Raw genomic sequence first — 21,704 nt, 5'->3', positions numbered from 1 at the left:
GTGCCAAAAATCGAGTAGAAAAACAGCATGTTTGGCACAATTGACCTCAGCAGTTGGCTGATGCAACTGGAATGAATGTGTAAGATGCCCTTCTCCAGAGAATTTGAGTAAATTATATGATAATGACTCATAATTGTGAATCATACTCTGTATATACTCATTCTTGATTTCACACTGCGCACAAATTCACAAACAAACAATATGCACCCACATACAGAGAGAAATGCAAATAGGCAACACACCGAGTTCAATGTCCTGGTCATCAGTAAGAATGAGTATGATGTTTGGACGAACGTTTCGTCGATCCCTTTGAAGACGAGTCTTCAGCTTCTGGCCAGAGAGGTACATGGTCCCATCCGAGGGGCAGAGGAACGTCAGGATGAAGACAAGGAGAAGGGTGGCCGGTCTCCACCCAACTGCCATGACTTTAACCTGTCTTCCAGCTCCCACACTAGTTAGTAAGATCACTGTTTCTTCTCAACCTGGTGAACAAAACAAGAGTAACTAATTTATACAGGGCCCATTATCAAACATTTCCTATAAAATGTACATTTTTCAGTAAAAACATAACTTTTCTTGTTTCACAATAAATGGTCTATTCAGAAGGAAGGTAGAAGATTTTTTGCATTTATAGTACTCACAAAGTTTTTAAAAGACTCAATATGATATGATATCTTCACCACGGCTGCATTAATTTGATCAAGAAAATAGTAAAAACAGTTATATTGTGAAATATTATTACAATTTAGAAACAACAGTTTTACTTTTTTATAGGCTAAATTTTCAAATGTAATTTACTCCTGTGATGGCAAAGTTGAATTTTCGGCATCAGTACTCCAGTCTTCAGTGTAATATGATCCTTTAATTAATTTTAAGAAAAATGTCATCAATTTTGAAAACAGTTTTGCTGCATAATATTTTTGTGAAAACCGTGATGCTTTTTTTTCAGGATTCTTTGATTAATTTAAAGTTCAAAAGGACAATTATTTGAAATAGAAATGTTTTTCAACATTATAAATGTCTTTACTGACACTCATGATTCATTTAATCCTATAAATATAGGTGGTATATATATACTTTTTTTATATATATTTTTTTTAAAGAACTTTTGAATAGTAGTGTTTTTTGTGCATTCTCTAACACACACACAGTTAGACCATCTCTCAGAATAATGATTTTTTTAAGATATATATTTTTTTAGATAACGTGAAATGGCATTCACTGACGCGCACACACACACACACACACACACACACACACACACACACACACACACACACACACACACACACACACACACACACACACACACACACACACACACACACACACACACACACACACACACACACACACACACACACACACACACACACACACACACACACAAATACACACACACCTTCTCAAAAATCCCTCCACTTCTACTCCTTTGGGCTTTCGGTCACCATGCAGAGTAACTGAGGAGCTCGTCCATATAAATGATCTTATTTGTGATGCTTGGCATTAATTAATCATTAATGATGCATAGAGACCTACTCATTCCCCAAGTGTAACGATCGGATCAGTTGAACACATGGCAGCTGGTGTGGATGATAATGACAGCGGGCTACAGGCCAAAGGGAGTCAGAGAGAGGGTGAATGATACGGGCCAAAGGTTAGAAGAGGAAAGGGTCATTATTAGAGAAGACAGTTGGGTGTTAATGAATTGGAATAGGGAAGGTATGTGATACAAATTGGTTATGGAAATGCATGTTTACTGACCTCACAGCCAGGGTTGGGGCAATTTTTTATGCAGTAGAAAATGCATTAGGGACTGTCATGAGGAATATGCAAATCATTATCGTAAAAAAAGAAAAAAAAAAGACAAAAGACATGTAATTCTTTAATATAATCTACAATGAATTTGCAATGACAATATTGGAAATGAATAAATAATTGCATAAATACTAAACAGCTGCAGAAATGTTATTTACCAGTCTAACATTTTGAATAAACACTTAAATACAGGAAAGTCCAGTAAATCTTTTAAAGTGTCCTAAAATATTGTTCTCAAATCACTTTTGTATTATCATTAATCATCAATATAATAATTGTGATTATCTTTTAACTATTATCATGCAATCCTACCAGTCCTACCATGGCCTTCATCATATGGCATGCATTTTTTTCTTGCATTTTGAAAGTTAATAAATCTATTTACTTTTCTATCCTAATTATGCACAATTACATTTATTTCCATTTTTTCATGAACAATTTGCTTTGTTTTCCCCTAATGTCCATGTCCCCATCATAACAGACCAATGGAGAAACACTGATTTATTGAATATCAACTTGTTGACTTAAGGTGAATTTGCTGCCATATTCACAACAGTGTTTTTGATTCACTGATGCAGAAGAGAAACATTTTCCTCTGTTAAATCAGTACTACTCATACGAGATGTAAATTGCAGTCAAGTTGCCAAATCAGTATACAAGCACAAAACACTTCACACCAGAATTTTTGGATAAAAGCCACAGCAGTTGTTCTCTGTCCTCGGAGCAGGTCAAACAAAATAACTCTAATAACTGATAGTCAAATACAATGGAAGGATTTTGTAGCTTCTTAACAGCATTAACCCAACACACCACCCACTGTGATGGGTTACATTCAGAAAGAAGCATGAGCTAAGACAGAAATTACTGTTTGTTTTGGAGACCACAGGAAACCCATCTCCCTCAGCGTCATCCCTAGAAACATAAATCCACATGGAAGTAACATGAAACTTTCATGAAACTCCATGCCATCTTAATTACAGCTTATTTTCTTCTAATTCAAATCACACAGGTTACAACAGCAGAAAAATGAACATTCTGGCGATTTCCAGCAGGCGAAATTCATCCCATCTTACCTCAGAGCGGTCAAGGCCAAACGTGCTGTAGATCCAGGCACCCTGTGGTCTTCAGGGCAAAGGTGATCACACAAGGTTCACCCTTCAAACTATCAGCCAAAACTTTCTGTAAGAGATGCAGGGTCTCCCACTGCTCATCCCTGGACCTTCTCATCTAAAGGGTATATTTTTAATCTTATTGTGTATATGACAGCTTTCTTTCCTTCATCTATGCTCTTCTCGACACTCTCCCTCTCTCTCTTTCCGTTTCTCCCAATATTTCCTCTCATACCCTCACAAACACTCACACAGCTGCATTCAGTCCATGTTAATTCCTGTTCTCTCCTCCGTCATTGTTCTCTCTCAGGGGAATGGATGAGGTCTGACCTTGGGGGTCTCCTGTTTTAAATTCTCTTGGCTGCTCTGTTTACCCCGGGCCCCTCCTCTCCTCCTTGTCCCTCTCCAGGACTCATTGCTGGCAATTGATAAAAACAACAGCTTGAGAAAAGAGTTCAATCTTAAATAGCTCTAGCAGGACAAACAGGCGATGTTTTGTCATTAAAAGTAAGTTAATTGCGACATATTGATTGCAACATTTTTTAAGAGTTGCATGGTGATGGGAGAGATATGTTTGATTTTAAAGGTTCTTCGTTATAATGAGAATAATTCTTGACAAGGGGCTTGAGGTAAAATGGTGCCAGTATCAGATGCTCTGTATCTGATCTACCATTCTGCTTGCCAGTATGTCCTTTAGCGCTGAGCTCCTGTTATTGCTGCTGTCAGCGTTTTGCCCAGCTCGCATTGTAAATTGGGTTGACATGATATGGTATGACAAACCTAGGGATATAATAAACGACTCAGTAAAACAATTTTAAACATATCAAATCTCATTCAAATGTTAGCAAAAATAACATTTATCAAATTGGAGCTAGTTGTGAAAAGTTCATTTTATAAAAAAAATCTAAAAGCAAAAATATTGTTTTAAAAATGTTAAAACAATAAAGTTGCAATATAAACAAATAATACATAAAACGATGTATGTATATATATATATATATATATATATATATATATATATATATATATATATATATAATTTCAATTAAGATAAAATATTTTCAGATAACAATTTCATTTTTCTTAACCCGTTGCCAAATATTTCTTTTTTTAAGCATACATGGAGCAAAAATGTGCACGGTTTATGTTTAGAACAAGCAAAACTTGCATAAAACAAGTACAAAATGTATAAATGGTATTAAAAGAAATCAAGATATATTGCTGGTAAGAAAAAAAAGAAATTTATTTTAAGAATTTTTTTTCCGCTTGAATTGCAAAATAATTGTTTTCAATTGTCTGTAGAACATTTTCAAGATAATTTTTCTTTACTTTTGCATGATATATGACTTTGTGGAAAAGCTAATTGTACAAACAGGATGGTTTTAATAACAAAAAGTCACACAAAATCAGAACAAAGAAAATTAGCTCTTTCTGAATGCAGGTACTGAACGACAGCTAATAATGCTTTTTACGGAAGGTCTTGTACATGGCAGAACAACGTAAACTGCTAAGAGCCATTTGACACAGGTGAAATAGAGTGGTGCACCTGACCCAACTTTCATGCCCTGGGCCTCTCCAAGTACCGCCATCACTCTACTTCCTGCCCTCATAACTATGCTGGCATGGCTTGGGGAATGTGCGTCCACCCTCTGATTCAGTATGCAAACTTTCCAAAGTCTCCTTGAATTTGCCAACAGCACTTGGTATTCAGATGCAAATGGTCTGACAAGCCTCTTTCATGGGGAAGACCTTTATCTGCCAGCCAGTTTAAAGTGAGGTGGGGGGGGATATGTGGATTCTCCAGTTGAATACTGTACATCAGGCCCTTTTGTGGCAAACTGTGGCCAAAGGGACTTGTGTCAGATCTAGTCAACATCAGTATCCGTCATTCCCTACTTGTTTGGAGTGGAACATATACGCCATGGCACCTACAACAATTGATTTGAGCGTTTAAATGATGCCGTGAGCAGTTGCAGGGGCGGTATTTTTCTGTTGAACAAATATTGAACACACAATTATCAAGAGCAAATGGTGTTTTCGGCCTTCAGCAGTATGATATACAGCCGAAAATCTGCATGTCAGCACTGTGTGAACAGAGGGCTTCTAAATCATGCGTTTACTAATTAGACTGGTCAGAGTCAACACCTCAAGTCCCGTAAACATCACTGACATGTAACCTTCAGATTTACATCACAAGACTATGCTGACAAGCAGCAGAGAGCAAATCAGAAACATAGAACGATACCCTCAAATCACGTTTTGGTACATATCGTGATACTCAACTCACGATATGATATTATTGCAATACTAAATTTGGTATTTCATTGGAGGTGTAAATTATTAGGCTTTGACTTGGTGTTGGTAACCCAATGCACAGGACAATGGTGACACCAGAATAAAAATATTCATGATTCTGAAGCTGAAAATACAGAATTATTTTAGACAAAAATGCTTGCATTCTGTCACTGACTAGATATATTTAAAAAAATGTAGTAGGCCACTTTTTTGGGGGGAACATAAGACATTTGGCATTATCAGGACACATACATTCCCCCATTGCATTATTATACATTATATTCAACATTATATATAACGTAGTACAGACACTAAAACTCTGTAAAATTAAATTTTTTCTTACATAGTAATTTTTTATTTTGGGTGAACTATACACAATGTAGATTGTCACTATCCATGATACATATTGCATTTTTGTATTGCGATATATTGTGACACAATATATTGGTTACACCCTTATAAAGCATTGCTTTACATGTCACAGAGGACGGCTCAAGTAATCTACCTATTTTCTCCAGTTAATAAAGAAATCGCTTAATGGAATATTAAGCTCAAACAGCATTTGTGGCATAATTAATATCAACTTTTCAAAAAAAAATTATATTTTTTTTGTATACAGTGACATAATTCAATTCAATTCAATTCAATTCAAATTTATTTGTATAGCGCTTTTCACAATACACATTGTCTCAAAGCAGCTTTACAGAAATTGCATTATGTGATAATGTGATAATAGAAGTGAATTGGATGAAAGTGAAGTGAATTATAACTCGCAGTTATAATAGTATAGCCACAAGACATGAACAATATGCAAGTTAACTTGATTTTGGCATGGAAAATTGTCTACTTTTTCTGTGTAAGGCTATATTCAATTTCACAACTCCGATGCTATGACAATACAACACCATAAACCTTTCAATTCGAAAACAACTAACCTTGATGACTCAAATAAAAATCAATGCGTTAAAAAAATTATAAGCTTCAGCTCCAAAAATTGTCCCAATTCACTTCCAACGTAATGTTTATTTATGCTGCTTATTTTTTAAGAAAGAAAAAGAAAACAAGGGACACAAGACGAGTTGAAATTACTTTTTGTGGTAATCAACATTACAAATGCTTTTGTTCGTGCTGTGTATTGATCAGAATACTAATTTAATAGAAGTTCTGTATAAGCATATAAAATTGTGTTTTAAAAGTGTACCACTTTAATCCAGCTTCCTCCAGCAAACTGAGCTTCTTTAAGCTGATATCTGAGTGAGTTAATGATGAGCCTCTTCTGTTTCAGCTTCAAACAAGACCAAAGAAAGGTCAGAATAAGCGTTAATCATCATAATCGTCTTCTTGTTATCGCAGTGGCAGATAATGGACAGATGAAAAGCCATGTTTAGATGCTTCCTCTGAACACAAACAACACTGACAATTTTCAAACAAAACGAGGGGAAAAGAAGCTAAATATCAAAAGATAATTTTTAATTTTTTTTGCTGAATCTGACTGAAATGACTTTTGAACTAAATATGTGCACTAGTGTTATGTGAGGCTAAAAATCAATCAGCTAGACAGGAACCATAGATACTGCTAATTGTTGTTGCCCCTACTAATTGCAGCATGTAACCGGTGACTGATTAACAAATGATATGTACTCCTGCCGTCAGGAGCAGAGGAATCCAGTTACCGTCCTCCATATCCGTCAGCAACCATATGGCATCCACTAAGCAAGCGTGGTGGTCCTGATCCCTGTGGCCAATAGGGGATATTTGTAGGAGTCACCCTGGAGTCTAAGGCCACTTTATCGCTCTCCGTATGTCCTGTGACAGAAGGACAGAGGGGCCACGTTCAGTGAGGTCCAAAAGTCTCAGAACGAAGATGGGAATTTTGGATTCAAAATCTAATTTATGGGAAAATAGGGAATATTAAAACAAAGAAACTTTCAAAGTCAAAGTCAAAGTACCTTTATTGTCCCCAAGGGGAAATTGAATTTGCAGCAAATGCTCAACATAAAACACTTAACATACAACAACACTCACCAACAAAACCAACCAGCAAAGAAGGAATTCACATTACCGCCCAATTTACATAATGTATAATAAATAAATAAATAAAGTACAGGACACCATCAAGTGCAAAAATGCAACTTGTCCAAGTTAATATAAAGTGCTAAGTGCCATTAAGGTGCCTCAGAGCTGCCGGAACGAAAGATATGTGCATCCTCTTTGTTCTGCAGCTAGGAACTCGATAACGCCGCTCAGAGGGCAAAAGCTCAAACTCTGTTCTAAGGGGATGATCCTGTGAATGAGCTATAGCTCTAACTTTCCTCTGGACCTGTTTTATGTATAACTCCCCTGGATGAACCTGACTTCTCCTGGAAATCTTGCTCGCCACTTTGACCAGACTACCAAGTCTCTTTTTATTTGTCAGGGAGAGGCTTCCAAACCAAGCAGATATGCAGAAAGATAAAACCGATTCAATGAAAGCACGATAAAACAGAATCATCATGTCTGAAGAAACTTTGGAGCTCATGAAGCTTGAGTGCTTTAGAGCAAACAGGGGACAAACCCCCCTTAAAAAAAATCTAATTAATGGAAAATTTTTAATACAAATTTTTACTCAAATCATTATGTAGATAATATAATATGTACTGACAAAACTGGATTAAGTAAATGCTCTACTTAGTAGTAGACCCCAAAATCTTTAGCCCTCGCACACTATCAGCAGTGCTGTGATTGTGCCTCAAGGGTTTCATTTGGACCCCAGATATCAAGGTCTTAACAAGCAGCTGAAGGAGAAAATAGTTTCTGGTACATTTTTCAACCTCAAAAAAGGGTTTTTCCACTGCTATATCCGCCAGGAAAATACTTTAAGATTAGTCTAGAGCACTGGCTCCACTCATCCAATTCTGACAAAAGAAGTAGATGGAGTGAGAAAGATAGAAATAAAATGAAGGGGAGAGGGACTACTGGTTACTTCATTTACATATTCGGATGCAGAAGGAGAAATTGTACCTTAGATTTTTAATGGTAGAGAAACTAAGAGCAGGGCCATACTGTACATCAAGATGTTCATCACATTAAAATCATAAATACATTGTATCCATATTAAAACTCAGAATAGCATATACAAATACATTAGATTAATTTATATGCTTTAATGCATGTGGCATATACATTGTTTGTATTGAATACTAGTATCAGCTTTCAGCTTTCCTATCTGCTTTCTGCCACGCTACAGGATGCCAGTATACGTCATTCATTTTCTTTTAAAATACTTCCAATTTTTCTTGTCTCCTCTAAATGACTTGGGGGAGAGGGTAAGGGTAATGGCCCTGACTTAATGATGATTACAGACAGTATTGGTTTTTTATTTCAGTAAGCTGGCTCAGCAGTGGAAAAAAAAGGAACACATCAATCTTCTTGTTCATACAGCAAATGCAGGGTGCATTGTGCCTCAAACAGAAATAACAAGCATCATTTCACCAAAGTCAATGTTATAAATTCCTAATGAAAATGGCTACAAATGCCAAAAACTCCGGTTCTACTTTCTCCGCGGTTAATAGCTGACCACTGTTACACTCACCCTCCTAAAGTTCACTCCCATCCGGGTCACGGCACCAATGTAACCCCTGCGGTTCTACTCTCACCGCTCCGAATGGGTTTCGAACCAGCGTTTTCAGCATGGGAGGCGGGCAGGCTAACAAGTACGCTAAAGACAACAGCATCTACCATCAGTCGCTAATGCACCTCTTGAGACCAGAGGAGTGAGCTTTTACTCGCACAGCTCTTACTAACTGGCCTCCGTTACACTAGCTCTGGAAAATATTTTATTAACTAAAATTAAAGTAGCTTAAATGGAGAATGAAAACCAAAACAAACCTTTGTTGCTCCACCAACAAAAATAGTTAAAACCAAACCTTTTTGTTGTCTACAAGCTACACAAAGTAGTGGTGTTTTGTTCCTGAATAAATTACAAATTGGTTGACTCAATGACTCACACATATAGATGATCAATTACTAAGTTCCTGAATGTATTAGTGTTTTGAATGAATCAGTGTTTTGAACGAATCGGTTGAACGAAATATTCACTTGCTGCCACCTGTTGGCATAATAAATTAAAACTAGAAATTAAATCTAATAATGAAATAAAATACAAACTAGTAATTTTCCAAAGAAAAGTGAAACAATTGAAATTAACTAAAACTAAACTGGAATTGGATATATAAATACACAGTTAAATAAAAATAAAAACTAACTACATTTTCAAAACCAAAATAACCCCAAATTGCAGCTTTTAAAACGCAGCTCCCTCCCTTTGCTGAAACCATCTTCAGTATTCCACCCACAAAGAAGCACTTGCAGCTCACAGCAGAAAGTGTAATTATCACATCTAACGCCCCTGACCCCTGTGGATTCCAGCACATGAACATTAGCAGTTATTCACATGGGCTTCCCTTCCCACTGTCAGTGTGGCCACTGTGGAGATTTTCTAATCTTCGCTGGAGATGGTCCGTGGGGATGTGCGGCTTGTTGGTATTTTCTTTTTTTGACTTTCCTCATTCTAATCCTCTTCTCCTTCTCCCTTCCTTCTCTTTGTGGTTAGATTAGAAGGCTTAGTGGTAGCCCCTCCAAAATCTATACATGTTGCAGGCCTCATTGCCAAAGACACACAAGGGTTTTAAGATGTGCAGGGATGGATGGGAACTTGAAAAGAGGAATTAGACAAGGTCCAATGCCCAGCACACTGACCCGAGTCTTCATAAGATATCTCCGCTAATCAGATATACGGTAAACTGTTCTGATTGTCTATGGATGTTTTAAGCGAAAGAAAAAGTTAATGAAATATGAACAAGATATGAAATATGGACTTTGAAATTTTACACTGTATGGAATTAATAAGCTATTTTTTCTTAAGAAAAAAAGGAAAAAATTGGATGTCCCATCTTACATCCAACTGTTTTGGACGTCTTTAAAGCTGCATTCCGTAACTTTTTTGGGTTAAAAATTATCCAAAATAAATATTTAAGCAAGTACATAACCAGCCAGTGTTCAAAACTATCTGCTTGCCTTAGCTCGACTCAAAACGGTAAGCTTGTAAATTCAAGTATGTCTTTGCGTCATTACGTCACATCTGTATAAATAAAGAAGGAGTCTCGCAATGACTGACAGCCTCACATTCTCCTCAAAACATTGGATTCATCTGCCCTGTGCTGTGCCGAGGTACAACCCACGTAAAGTTGATAATTCCGCGAATAACTGAAATTGCAGATTTCGAACAGAGATATCGACAAGGAGGAAAAACTACGGACTGCAGCTTTAACTAAACTTCTTTAAAAAAAAAAATTACAACTTAAAATTGCAATATGTCTAAATGTTTCTAAAATTTGGATGCTCTATTTTGGCCACAACCAAGACATATCTAATGTCTAACCATTGGCATGCTGCCCATACCAACAACTCTCCAGGTCTCTTTCTTTTTTGGAAATATAGTTTATTTAATATGCCAATATAGCTTCAGATTGACAAAGTACTAAGGATGTTTTCCTGGACAGTTCTTATCACTATCATTTGTTCCTGTCTTTCAGAATTTGGCCATAATGTGTAATCCATATCGAAGGGAGTTTCTCACACTCGCATAACCATAAACAGAGACACATTTAATGGAAATAGATACCCCCACTGTCACATACAAGTGCCAAATTAATAAAACATCTGGTGAAAATCATTAATTCTCATTTCCATCTGTTTTTGTTTTAATTGTGCATGAATGTCTTTAATCATAATCACGAACAACCCATGAATGGCACTTACAGAACTGAGATTTACTCAGAATTGACCTTCCTGTCAATCAAAAAATTCTACAAATGCCCCGCCTGCTCATGTATTGGTTTTTTAAATATTTTGCCTAATTTCCAAAAAACCCTCAAATGCCAGTTCAGAAGAATCAATGACATGCAGGATAAAACATAGAAAACATAGTATGTTGCACAAAGAGTATCAATAGAGCATGGCACTAAGAACATGGGTTTGATTTTTGGGAAAAATCTCAATGAAATGCATTCAAGGTATACATTTATTCAATAAGTTGCTTTAGATAAAAACATCTGCCAAATGAATGAAAATGGAACCAGGTTGGAAAATATATGTGGTTTCCTAAAGTAGTATTACACAGTTCCCACATGTAGGCCTACAGTACATAAATTAAGCGAATACAGTACTTAATCATTACATGCTATCCGGTTACAATAGCCACTTTTTCCCCTTTTGGTAACTGGCCATTAATGTGGAGTCATTGAACTAAAGCCCATTTCGTTAATGACGCTGTCATTGGGGCCCCATGTCTGCATCTTTTACCCTGTGGCGAGACTGGACCCTCTAAACTGCCCCTTTGATGATCGTAATCTGTAATCCATAAAAAAAAGACTATTACCATTCCCTCAATTTCCACTGCTTTTCCCCTCCATTTACTACCCTGCCGATAACAATGGTCATTACATTCACAAATAGAACAGTGCAGGTGGTTACCGCCAATAATTGAGAGGTTCGGGTAGAATCTGCTTGAGGGAGGAAAGGGCTACACAAAAAGCTAAAGTACTTGATGAGAGACCGAGTTTGACCCAACCTCTATAAAACAGGCCATAAATTGCAATAGTGAATGACTCCACAGACATGGCTTCAACATTAGGGTGAGTGAACAGCAATACAGGACTTATAGAGCGGGCCATTCAGTTAATAACCCTGAACCCTCACAAGCTGATATGATCTACGGTCCTGTGTTCGACATGGATGATTGCATAAGTACAGCAGATTTGAGGCTTAAAATAGAGTATGAAAATAAAATAAACAAGACTCCTTTTTAAAACCACAGAAAAGGGTAAGAGGAATTATTCACTTACTATCAACATTACCAATAAGCTTCTAGTCTGTCGCTAATCTCTATCTTAACCTATTAAAGTAATTAGCAAAGCAGCGGGAGAGTTGTCCATTTTGATAACTCTCAAAGGAAGAGGGTAATTATCAGGGTTTGAGCGTTTTTGCCGGAGGAGAGAGAGACAGTTAGACGGTTCCTCTGATGATAGCCAAAAAGTACTGAGACAAAGAGTGTATGATTTCCCACTGACCTGCCAGGCTAACCCACTCTCACAAACAGGAGGTAATTCAGTCTTCCCCATACACACTGGGGCGCATGTGGCTTACCTTTGTGTGTGGGATGTCTGTTGGCACAATCTATGTTGCTTCATTGGGCGCCTTTTTTAAAAAGCGGGCACATCGCCCAATGTTGACAAAGCAGGGTATCTCCTGCTGTCAGCTTTTTTCATGTGCACCGAGTGGAAAGAATCAATTATCCCAGCACACAGCTCACCATTATAATATCTGACTCCTAATAAGATAGCAGGGTGATATCCCTGATGAAAGAAGATCATATATGTTTAATATATACACTATCATTCAAAAGTTTGAGGTTAGTACATTAAAAAATATTTATATTATTACTTTTATTCAGCAACGATACGTTAAATTGAACAGAAGTGACAGTAAAGATATTTACAAGGTTACAAAAGATTTCCATTTCAAATAAATGCTGCTCTTTTGAACTTCCTTTTCATCAAAGACCTGAAAAACATGGTTTCCACAAAAATTATACACACACATTATACACTTATTAGACAAAAAAAAGTTTCTTGTATAATATTATTTTAAAAAAATGTAATTTATATTTTACATATAAAGCAAAAAAAGAGATAAAGTCTGCACACCACAGCTCTAAAGGTAACGTTTCAAGCACACAGGCTGTACATCTACATTTTTATTTTATTTTTGCTTCTTTTTTTTCGTTATAGCACCAACTTTGAGCAATTTGCTGTTGATGTGTGCTTTTGTTTTAGGGTTTGCTATGTACATTTTTGTGTATGTATATTATTTAGTTTGTACACTGAAATTAGAAACACTCAGAACTCAGAAACCGCTAGTAAATTTCACAAATAGTTGGATTAAACATGAAATTCTGAAGTAGAAAGACTGAAATAGTATTTTATTGTAAAACTTACTTCAACAATCTTGTTTTATTTACAACAAAGCATATATCATTCAGTATTATACATTATTTTCTATTTTAATAGATTTCAAAAAGTTTGACTCCATTTGACTCTATTAAAAGTAAATATATTCCCATGTGCCACAAGAAACTTCCTTTAAAACTAAGTCAGCCAGAGCTTATTATGTAAACAGCAAGGTTTTATGGGGAGATAGTTAGAAACACCAAAGGATTTTATGCGAGAATGTGCAAGAATGAAAAACTTCAAGGGCTTGTTGGAAGAAGGAAATTTTTAAAAAAATCTAACAAATATATATCAACACATACACTTTGTCTTTGAAGAGTTCTCGCCCTTTCTTCCAGGTTGCAGTGGCTGTTTTATCTTGCTATCCTGAAGACAAATTAAAAAAAGAGCCTGAAAGGGGACGAGAGGTGAAGTATACAGACTTTCTTTTGAAGTATGATCATGCCTCAAACAGAATAAATGAATATATATGTTTCCTGTAACATCACCAAGCAAAAATCCTTTTAGTACACAAACAGTAATCCAAGCCTCAAATTCAAACCCACTGATGGACAGCTCCTTTCGATTCTTACAATTCATTAACATGCGGTAAATCTCTAGGGTGTGATCTGTCAATGCTCCACCTCAACACCACAGATGCTGATGTAATTACGTACAGAACTGAAAACGCATTAGTCCTTGGTTTGGTCTTGATTATGTCCAGAGGGCGGGTCTCTCATGAAAACTGCATTACTTCACACACTCATGAAGACATGAGATCACAGGATCCTGAGCTACTGATGTTCCCTGTCTCCCACTGCCTATAGGTGGCTATTAGTGATTCTGGCAGCTATTTAATATAAATGAGGACTCAAAATAGTATGATGGGCAGAGATGCTCCTGAACGTGGGTTCTTATGAAGGCTGTGCATCATTACTCAGTGCACAGCTAACTGTGTAATAGGCTGTTTTTTCGACTCACTGCAGGATACATGGCAAGATAAAAACTAATAGGTCCTGTTCTATTTCTGTTCTGGGGCTGTGCAGAAACTAGGCAACAATTCAGTCCCAAATCAGGTTTAACCACGCTGCCACCCACAACCAATTATAATGAATGTAACACTAAGGAGAAATGCATTAGGGAGAATGAATTTCTAAATAGTATGCACTTTGTCACATAAACAGATAGTGCTTGCTGAACTATATAGAATGTTTTCTGCTACATTAAGTGTTGAGGGTTACGCATTACAATTAATGCGAGTTATGTAATCAGATTACTTTTTTCAAGCAACTAGTAATGTAGAGCATTACTTTTCAATTTACAACAAAGTTACTTTTTCAAATAAGTACTTTTTCAAATAAGTTACTTTGTTTCGGCATTTATTGACCAACAGCTCTCCTGTACCCATGTTTGGTACAGATCGGGAGTAAAGGTGTAGGAAGTTGTGTGTGATGGTAAACATGATGGTTATTATAGATCTAGACTACATGTGAGCATACATTTGCTCATCTCACCTGCACAAGAACAGATTCAGTGTTCCTCAAAATGAATAAAAACAGAATATCACTCAAACCTGCAATAATTAAATATGACAAATAACACAAATATACTTTATGTATTCAATCTCACTTTATTAAGCAATGTCTTTACTGTTACTCATTCCTTCGATGATCCAATTTAACCATACTAACCACAAATGACTTCAGATAAACATTACATTTAAGCACAGGTGAAAGGTTTGTTTGAGCTGCGCTCTCTAATACAGGCGTGAATTTTTATTTTTTTCAGCCTGAGACTTATATTTATTTCACTTTTTGTTATTAAAAAACAAACATCTAATTTTAACTTCTAAAAACTTGGCTCATCGTATCATCCATTTCAAAGTCATCCATAGAGCATACATAATTCTTTTCAAGAAGTTTAAAATTAAGCTTCAATCGATCAATAACTGCCATGTTGTCAAACTGTGGACTCATGTACATTTTGTTTTGTCCTCATTACTACAAATTGATTACATGTCTAATCCAGGTTTGTGTCTTCTCAATGATGATTCTAACTCCTGTATAAGTTCATTACAAAAGAGAATGATGTTTGCTGGTTTTACAGCTGCAAATAAAACAATAATACAGAACTGGTTTACTCCACACATGTGTACAAAAACATATTGGATTCAAAGCCTCCTCAGAATAGTGACTTGTGAATGTACAACAGCACGAATTAACAAAGCTAAACCCATTGATGCATGGCAATGTTTTACTTCCAAAATATTGGATTATATAAAGGACATATAAACCCTTTTATTTTTTTCAGATTGCTAAATTATTGATAATATGTCTGTTGATCCCCCTTTTCCCTGTCTGTTTGTTTGAATGTGTGTTATTTTGTTATATATATAAACAATAAAAGTTGACAAACAAGCAACCCCAGTCCAGGTGAAAAAAAAGTTATGCATAACGTAACCCATTACTTTCAATAAAAAGTAACTAAGTAACAATTAGTTACTTTTAGGAAGTAATGCAATATTGTTACGCATTACTTTTAAAAGCATCTTTCCTCAACACTGGTTAGATTAACTAAAAACAATACCACATTTATTGTTGTGAGCCAAATCACTAAATTACTCAGACTTTACAGTGCATTCTGCATACTTTGGCCTTGTATCAAATTTACGTTCGCGAGGCACTGGCCCATTGATTGAACTCTGATAAACTTGATTGTTTTAACATCTCTGTCTGGGACAGACTATTACTTAGATAACACCTAACATGTATGTGGGTCTTTTTTTAATCGTCATCCAATATGGCTCATTTCAAGTACACACTTCCCTCAGATATGAATTTCTCTCTTTTCACATATGCCCTTTATCATGATTCACACTTAACAGCTGACACTCGCAGGCATCACTCCACCTTCACACTGTCGCACACACATCTGCTATGATGATATCATGATAAATTCAACTCTCCAACATAACAGCCGAATATAATAAATAAATAAAAATAACTATAATTATTAAAAAAATTATAATAATAAGACAAATGTATTTATGAATATATTTATTTTAATATTTAAATTGAACAAATATTTTAATAAAATAATACTTATGTATTTATAGCAGAGAAATACAAATATCAGTATCATTTATAAAATCTGGGGAAAAGGACCAAAACAAGTTTAATGTATAAATGTCAGAAATGTGCACATCACCAACTCATTAGTTCTAATTTATGAGAAATATGCAGTCTATGTAATGGGAGCTTTATCAGTGCTTTCAGTTCTGGTGCAGACTGGTCCTCGGGCCATGTTTGTTTGATTCTGTCTGGTTCAGATCTCTCTCAATCGATTCCAGAAGCCTCTCATTTACCCAATTAATATCTCGACGTGTGCCCAAAAAGAGCTCCCCTGAGTTACTGAGTTAGCCCACTGATTTTTTTTTTTAAATAATTTTTTTTTGTACAGTTATTTTGCCAGGATTTTATACAAATTAAACATATTAATTGCCTTGATTATAATTTGCAATCTACATTATATATAACATTGTTATATGTTACAGAACAGAAATAATATAATAATTCATAAACAATAAATGCTGGTATAGATGCACAGTGCTGCTCACAATCATTTCATGGTCCTATTCAGAATTCAGTCATTGTTTAAATTAGTAGAATGTGATTAAATCAAATTAAATGATCATTTATTTTTATTGTAATACATTTTAAAATGAACACTGATGTAAAATAACTGCAAGTGTGTAATGCAAAATTCCCTTTATTACATGTACACTTTTGTTTAGTGATAAACAAGCATTGAAGTTTTATCCTCATTCACAAATAAAGACAAAGGGCCCTATTTTAACAATCTAAGAGCATAGACCATCTACGGGACAAGCCGGATTCCACCATATCTTTATGTACACAATGATAATCTTTTAAATTGTAATCCTTTTATTTTTAATATTTGGCATGTTTGTGTGCTGCTGCGCAAATGCATTTGCTATTTAAACAACGTGGCGCAGGACGTGAAAATAATAACTGTGTCGGGCTAAAACAAGCAAAAAACACTTGCACCAGGCGCCGCATTGCGCCGAGTATATGACAGGGCCCAATGTGTTCATCTAAAATGTCAATTTAATGAATTAAGCCAACTACAACAATACCAAAGGCTAAAGTGTTATTTGATTCCACTAGAGAAGAAAAAAAGCTACTGGAATACAGATAAACCTGCCATCCAAACAAGCTGTCCATACCCAAACATTCAAGTAAAGTTTCAGGCCACAAAAAGTCTGGTGCCTGTGAGAGTAGCCAGCTAATCTGCTTTCTTTAGTGAGTTGGGAAAATCCAATTTCGGAAATCTATAATTCCGTAAAAGTTAATAAGCAGCCACAAAGCCTGCTGAGCTCCTGAGGGAGCAAGAGATAGATACGGTGAGCGAGAGAAAGCCAGAGAGAGTAATGGGTAGATGTGAGCTGAAGTCTGAGCAAGAACCCATAACTCAGTTGGGAGAACCCTGAGGGCAAGAATAAGGCAAAGAAATTCCATTTTAAAAATGAGCAAAAAGACACATCTTTACATGTAAAGTATATGAACAATGTTTTTTCAAAGCTTAATGAATATTGATCAAATCACTTAGCAGACTCTCTATATTCTCATATATAGATTCTCTGTTTGGCCAAGGTGCTTCAGATCACTTTTAAGTCACTGTAATTTCCTTTAGTGTGCAGTTCACCATTAGTCCCATTGACTGTTACAATTGTCTCCCAGGGTATGAAATCAAACCTCTGCAGCTCATCCCGAATGCTGCAGCCCCCTTATTAAACCCAAGCACTTTCACATCACACCGCTATTATGTTCCCTCCAGTCCCTCCCTATTCCTGCTAACATTGACACTAGGACATAAATCTTTATTAGCCTAGGTGTGCTTTCTTGCCATTTGTTGATCAAAATGGTCTTATTTGTGATGACAACTGACTTCAGAGACTTTATCGATAATAGCATCTGCTAAATGCCTTAAAAGGATAGTTCATAAAAAAATTATTTTAAGAAAACTCTCTGTTTTTTGTCTATTCAGGAAAGTCCCAACAATGTATGGACAAAAACATTTTTCTTAACATTCTTTATAACCTCTTTTGCATTTAGGTTTGGAGCGACGTGAGAGTGAGTAAATGATGACCTAACTTTAATATTTGGGTGAACTCTCTCTTTAAATGTACAGGGAAAAACTGAAACCAAAACTCTTAAGGCTTATCCGATATACTAATCTCAACTGAGCATCAGTGGTCCAATTACCGTTGTTGTGACAGATGTTAATGTTATATGAGACGAAAGATGGATTCTAGTACTGAATGTTCATGGCTGATGGAAGAGAAGTTTACAGTGGGAGGGGCCTGAGTGATGAGTAATGAGACATGAGGACCCCAAAACATTGAGCAGGTTATTGCAACAGCAAAGCCATATTGCCCGTGTAAACATTCACCATTTATTTGATTAGTGAGGGAAAAAAAGGAAAAAGCCTTTTGATTACAAATTCTGATTCTGACCTAAGATTGATACTCTCCATGTTCTTGGCAGGATGTAATTACAGATCTCCGCTGGACACCTGCCGTATATTGGCACAGCTCTGTAATAATGCATTCACATCACTCTTTGCCTCAGAGGGCACCGCCAGAGGTGCTGTACTCCAAATCACTCATCAAAGACTTCCAGTCAGCATTAACATTTAAGACGGTGGGCACCGGGCTCAAATTATACTTTAGATTCATATCAGGCCTTGTTTTGCTCTCAGCAGCTCATGAAAATTAGATCTTGTGTCTCACATAGACGTGCTCTGGGCTGGTTCGGATTTGTCTCGTGTCCAGACTCTTTGATAAAAATCACTCGGATGGGATGAACATCTAATTTTGCCAGATTTTTGGGATAAAAAGCATATAGATTAATTATAAATGCACAACCTTGTTCGCAGCTCTTCATCATTTCATTTAAATCTTGCACATCTCCAAAGGTAATCTGACCACAACATCCTGTCCTGCCCTTTATGGTTAGGTTTAAGTCTAAAATGTACATTCCCTCTAATGATTTAGCCATTTATGATGACTTCTCATGACCAATAGCAACACCAACATGAGGAGACTGAGAAGACTAGGAGGAACAGGTTTAATAATTTAAAAAGGGGGGGAGGATTATGGTTTTTGAGCAATCAAGGAAAATAAATCTGAGTGATTTTACAATCAAGGTTAGACTTAAGGTTCGGTCAGGGGTTGGGGCTTCATGGTTAGATTTATATTTGAAATGTACATCCCAACACTGGGTTGAACTTTGCATAAAATCAGCTAAGCTACTTTATAACATGAATCCCTTATGTGGACTTTCTCCCTAAAACCAACAATATGTCAATTACAGTAGACAAAGGAAACCAAAAATAGGTTTCCAGCTTGTAAATTAGATAAAATCATCACAGGATAAGAGAAGCCTGGATGTACATATGCTAATGAACCCTATATAGCTCCCACTCAGGAATTAGAAAATTGAGATCAAATTCCTTCTTTTTTTGTGCTGTCAGACGGAGGTCCCAAATGAGCAGTTTCACTCGGCTCTAAAGTTTCAGCTGAACTACTTTAAGAAATCTTTGAAAAAAGAAAGTGTACTGTATCCATTGGAAGCCTCCAAAAAAGCCTGAGACCACCAAATCTTACATTCAAAATCAATACAAACGCTATGGCGTAAACTGAACAAGAAATATTTCAGATACTGCAATATTTCTAGGTAACTAATCAAAGAAGCAAGTTTGTGACATTGACCATGTGAACTCTTTTGTACATGTCTAATGCACTAAACGTCATAGGACCTGGTCTACAGCTCTGGTTCAGATGACAGAAGAGGAAAAGGAGGCCAGTTGTTTTGGGGCTGAGCGGAGACAGTGCACAGTAAATAATGAATGACTAAGGCACAGATCTCTCAGCCCCCATCACCTTTGTCATTACCTCATAGCCTCACACAGCAAACACAAGCACAAACTCACTGATGCATATTTTTACCCAGCGAATCCCCAGCACTCCAAACATCACTTGCTTCCAGAGACCTAATTGACCCAGAGAGCAGCTCTTCATCATCAAAAATGCAGCGTGAGTCATGTAGCAATTTACAGGGGTGACGACAGACTCTTGTTAAAGTCCCTAAAAAGGCCAAAATCACACACAAACACAAACGTTGTAAGAACCATTTGAGATACGGAAAAAAAAGAACTATGGCGGCGCCACCATGAAGAGCCTGAGAAGACTAGAAGAAACAAACCTAAAAAGGTTTAATAAATGGGAAGAAATCACAACTTTCTGAACCTCTCAATGGCAATGATTTGGGCTTTATATAAGACATCGATTTATGAAAAAAATTTTTTTTTGATATATATATATATATATATATATATATAAAATATCAGTTGAAGTAGTTTCCGATATACATACAATTGAGGTTCATGCAATGCAGAATTGTGCATATAACAATCTGGAAAGAGTATCAAATTATAATTCGCTTTAACTATAGAGAAATATACCTGTGCATCCATTACTGGCATCAAATCTGACAAGAGGTGATGGTACCAAGCAGTATTTGGGGACAAAGGCACTTACCTCACTGATGCCCACCTCTGAATCCTTCCTGAGGAACAGCGAAACAACAGGAGATGTTAAACTCGGGGATATAATGATCCGTCACCTGTTCGGTCCTCGCCAGACCACCTCTGACTCGACTCCCCCTCTGCCAGCTGTAAAAGTGGGCTCTCTCATAGCCGGTCCCCTGATATAGACACACAGAGAGGTGAAAGAAAGGAGGCGTGGTTCCATTGCAGATAAATAAAAGAGGGCGGGAGGGAAAGAAGTCCCTTAATCTACAATTCAATATCGTGCACTCCCCTCTCTTATTGTCTCTCTTTCCCTCTCTCACACAGTTACTCTTTCCCTCATGCATATTAACACGTCCCTGTTTTTCCCTTATTCTCCCACACACATGGGGGAAACTCTATCACTCTCTCTATCTCTCTTTTGCTCGCCTCAAACTCTGTTTTTCCACTTTTTCTGGGCTCTCTGAGCCGATATTCATCCGGCAGCAGTGTGACTGAATCAGGGCAGCTCTGGCCATCTGTTGGAGCCTCAGAGCTTCACCTATTCACATGGGTTCTAAAGCTGCGGGTCTGGCAGCGGGGAGAGAAAAGAAGGGGTGGGGATAAGGGATCAATCTTGGAGCAGGAGGGCAGGGGAATGGATCGCTGGGTACAGACTACAGAGAGAGTATTTATTAAGCTGGCAACTATCAGAAGCACTGGAGAGCAGAGGGCTGTTAACAGGGGCACGGATAAACTGCAAAGTTAAGTGCTTCAAGAAACAAGCCCCCCAAAAAAGTATGGTACGCAATCAGATGCATAAAGATGAATTTCGGAGGATAATTAAATGAATAACACAATTCTT

General features: G+C 36.7%; 1 protein-coding gene across 4 annotated transcripts in view; it reads right to left on the bottom strand.

The window, feature by feature from the left end:
* sulf2a (sulfatase 2a) overlaps positions 1-21,044 on the bottom strand; it is a 35,558-nt gene extending 14,514 nt beyond the window's left edge. The window contains exons 1-3 of one of the 4 annotated variants that reach the window (XM_077203463.1): positions 20,871-20,998; positions 20,264-20,417; positions 243-482 (exon numbers count right to left, since the gene is read on the bottom strand). In XM_077203463.1, coding sequence (XP_077059578.1) covers positions 243-423 — 181 coding nt within the window. In that variant the 5' untranslated portion in view covers positions 424-482; positions 20,264-20,417; positions 20,871-20,998. Of the gene's footprint in view, positions 1-242; positions 483-2,891; positions 3,157-3,178; positions 3,310-20,263; positions 20,418-20,870 lie in introns of those variants that run through there. The other 3 variants (XM_077203461.1, XM_077203462.1, XM_077203464.1) reach the window with 3 other exon arrangements.
* Between the last annotated feature and the right edge of the window lie 660 nt (positions 21,045-21,704).

This window comes from Siphateles boraxobius, unplaced genomic scaffold (assembly GCF_051911475.1).
Source record: "Siphateles boraxobius isolate OS27281-9 unplaced genomic scaffold, OSU_SipBor_1 5, whole genome shotgun sequence".
NCBI classification, from domain to species: domain Eukaryota; kingdom Metazoa; phylum Chordata; class Actinopteri; order Cypriniformes; family Leuciscidae; genus Siphateles; species Siphateles boraxobius.
Note: the sequence above shows the minus strand (reverse complement) of the source record. Positions and strands in the feature narration are given on the sequence as shown.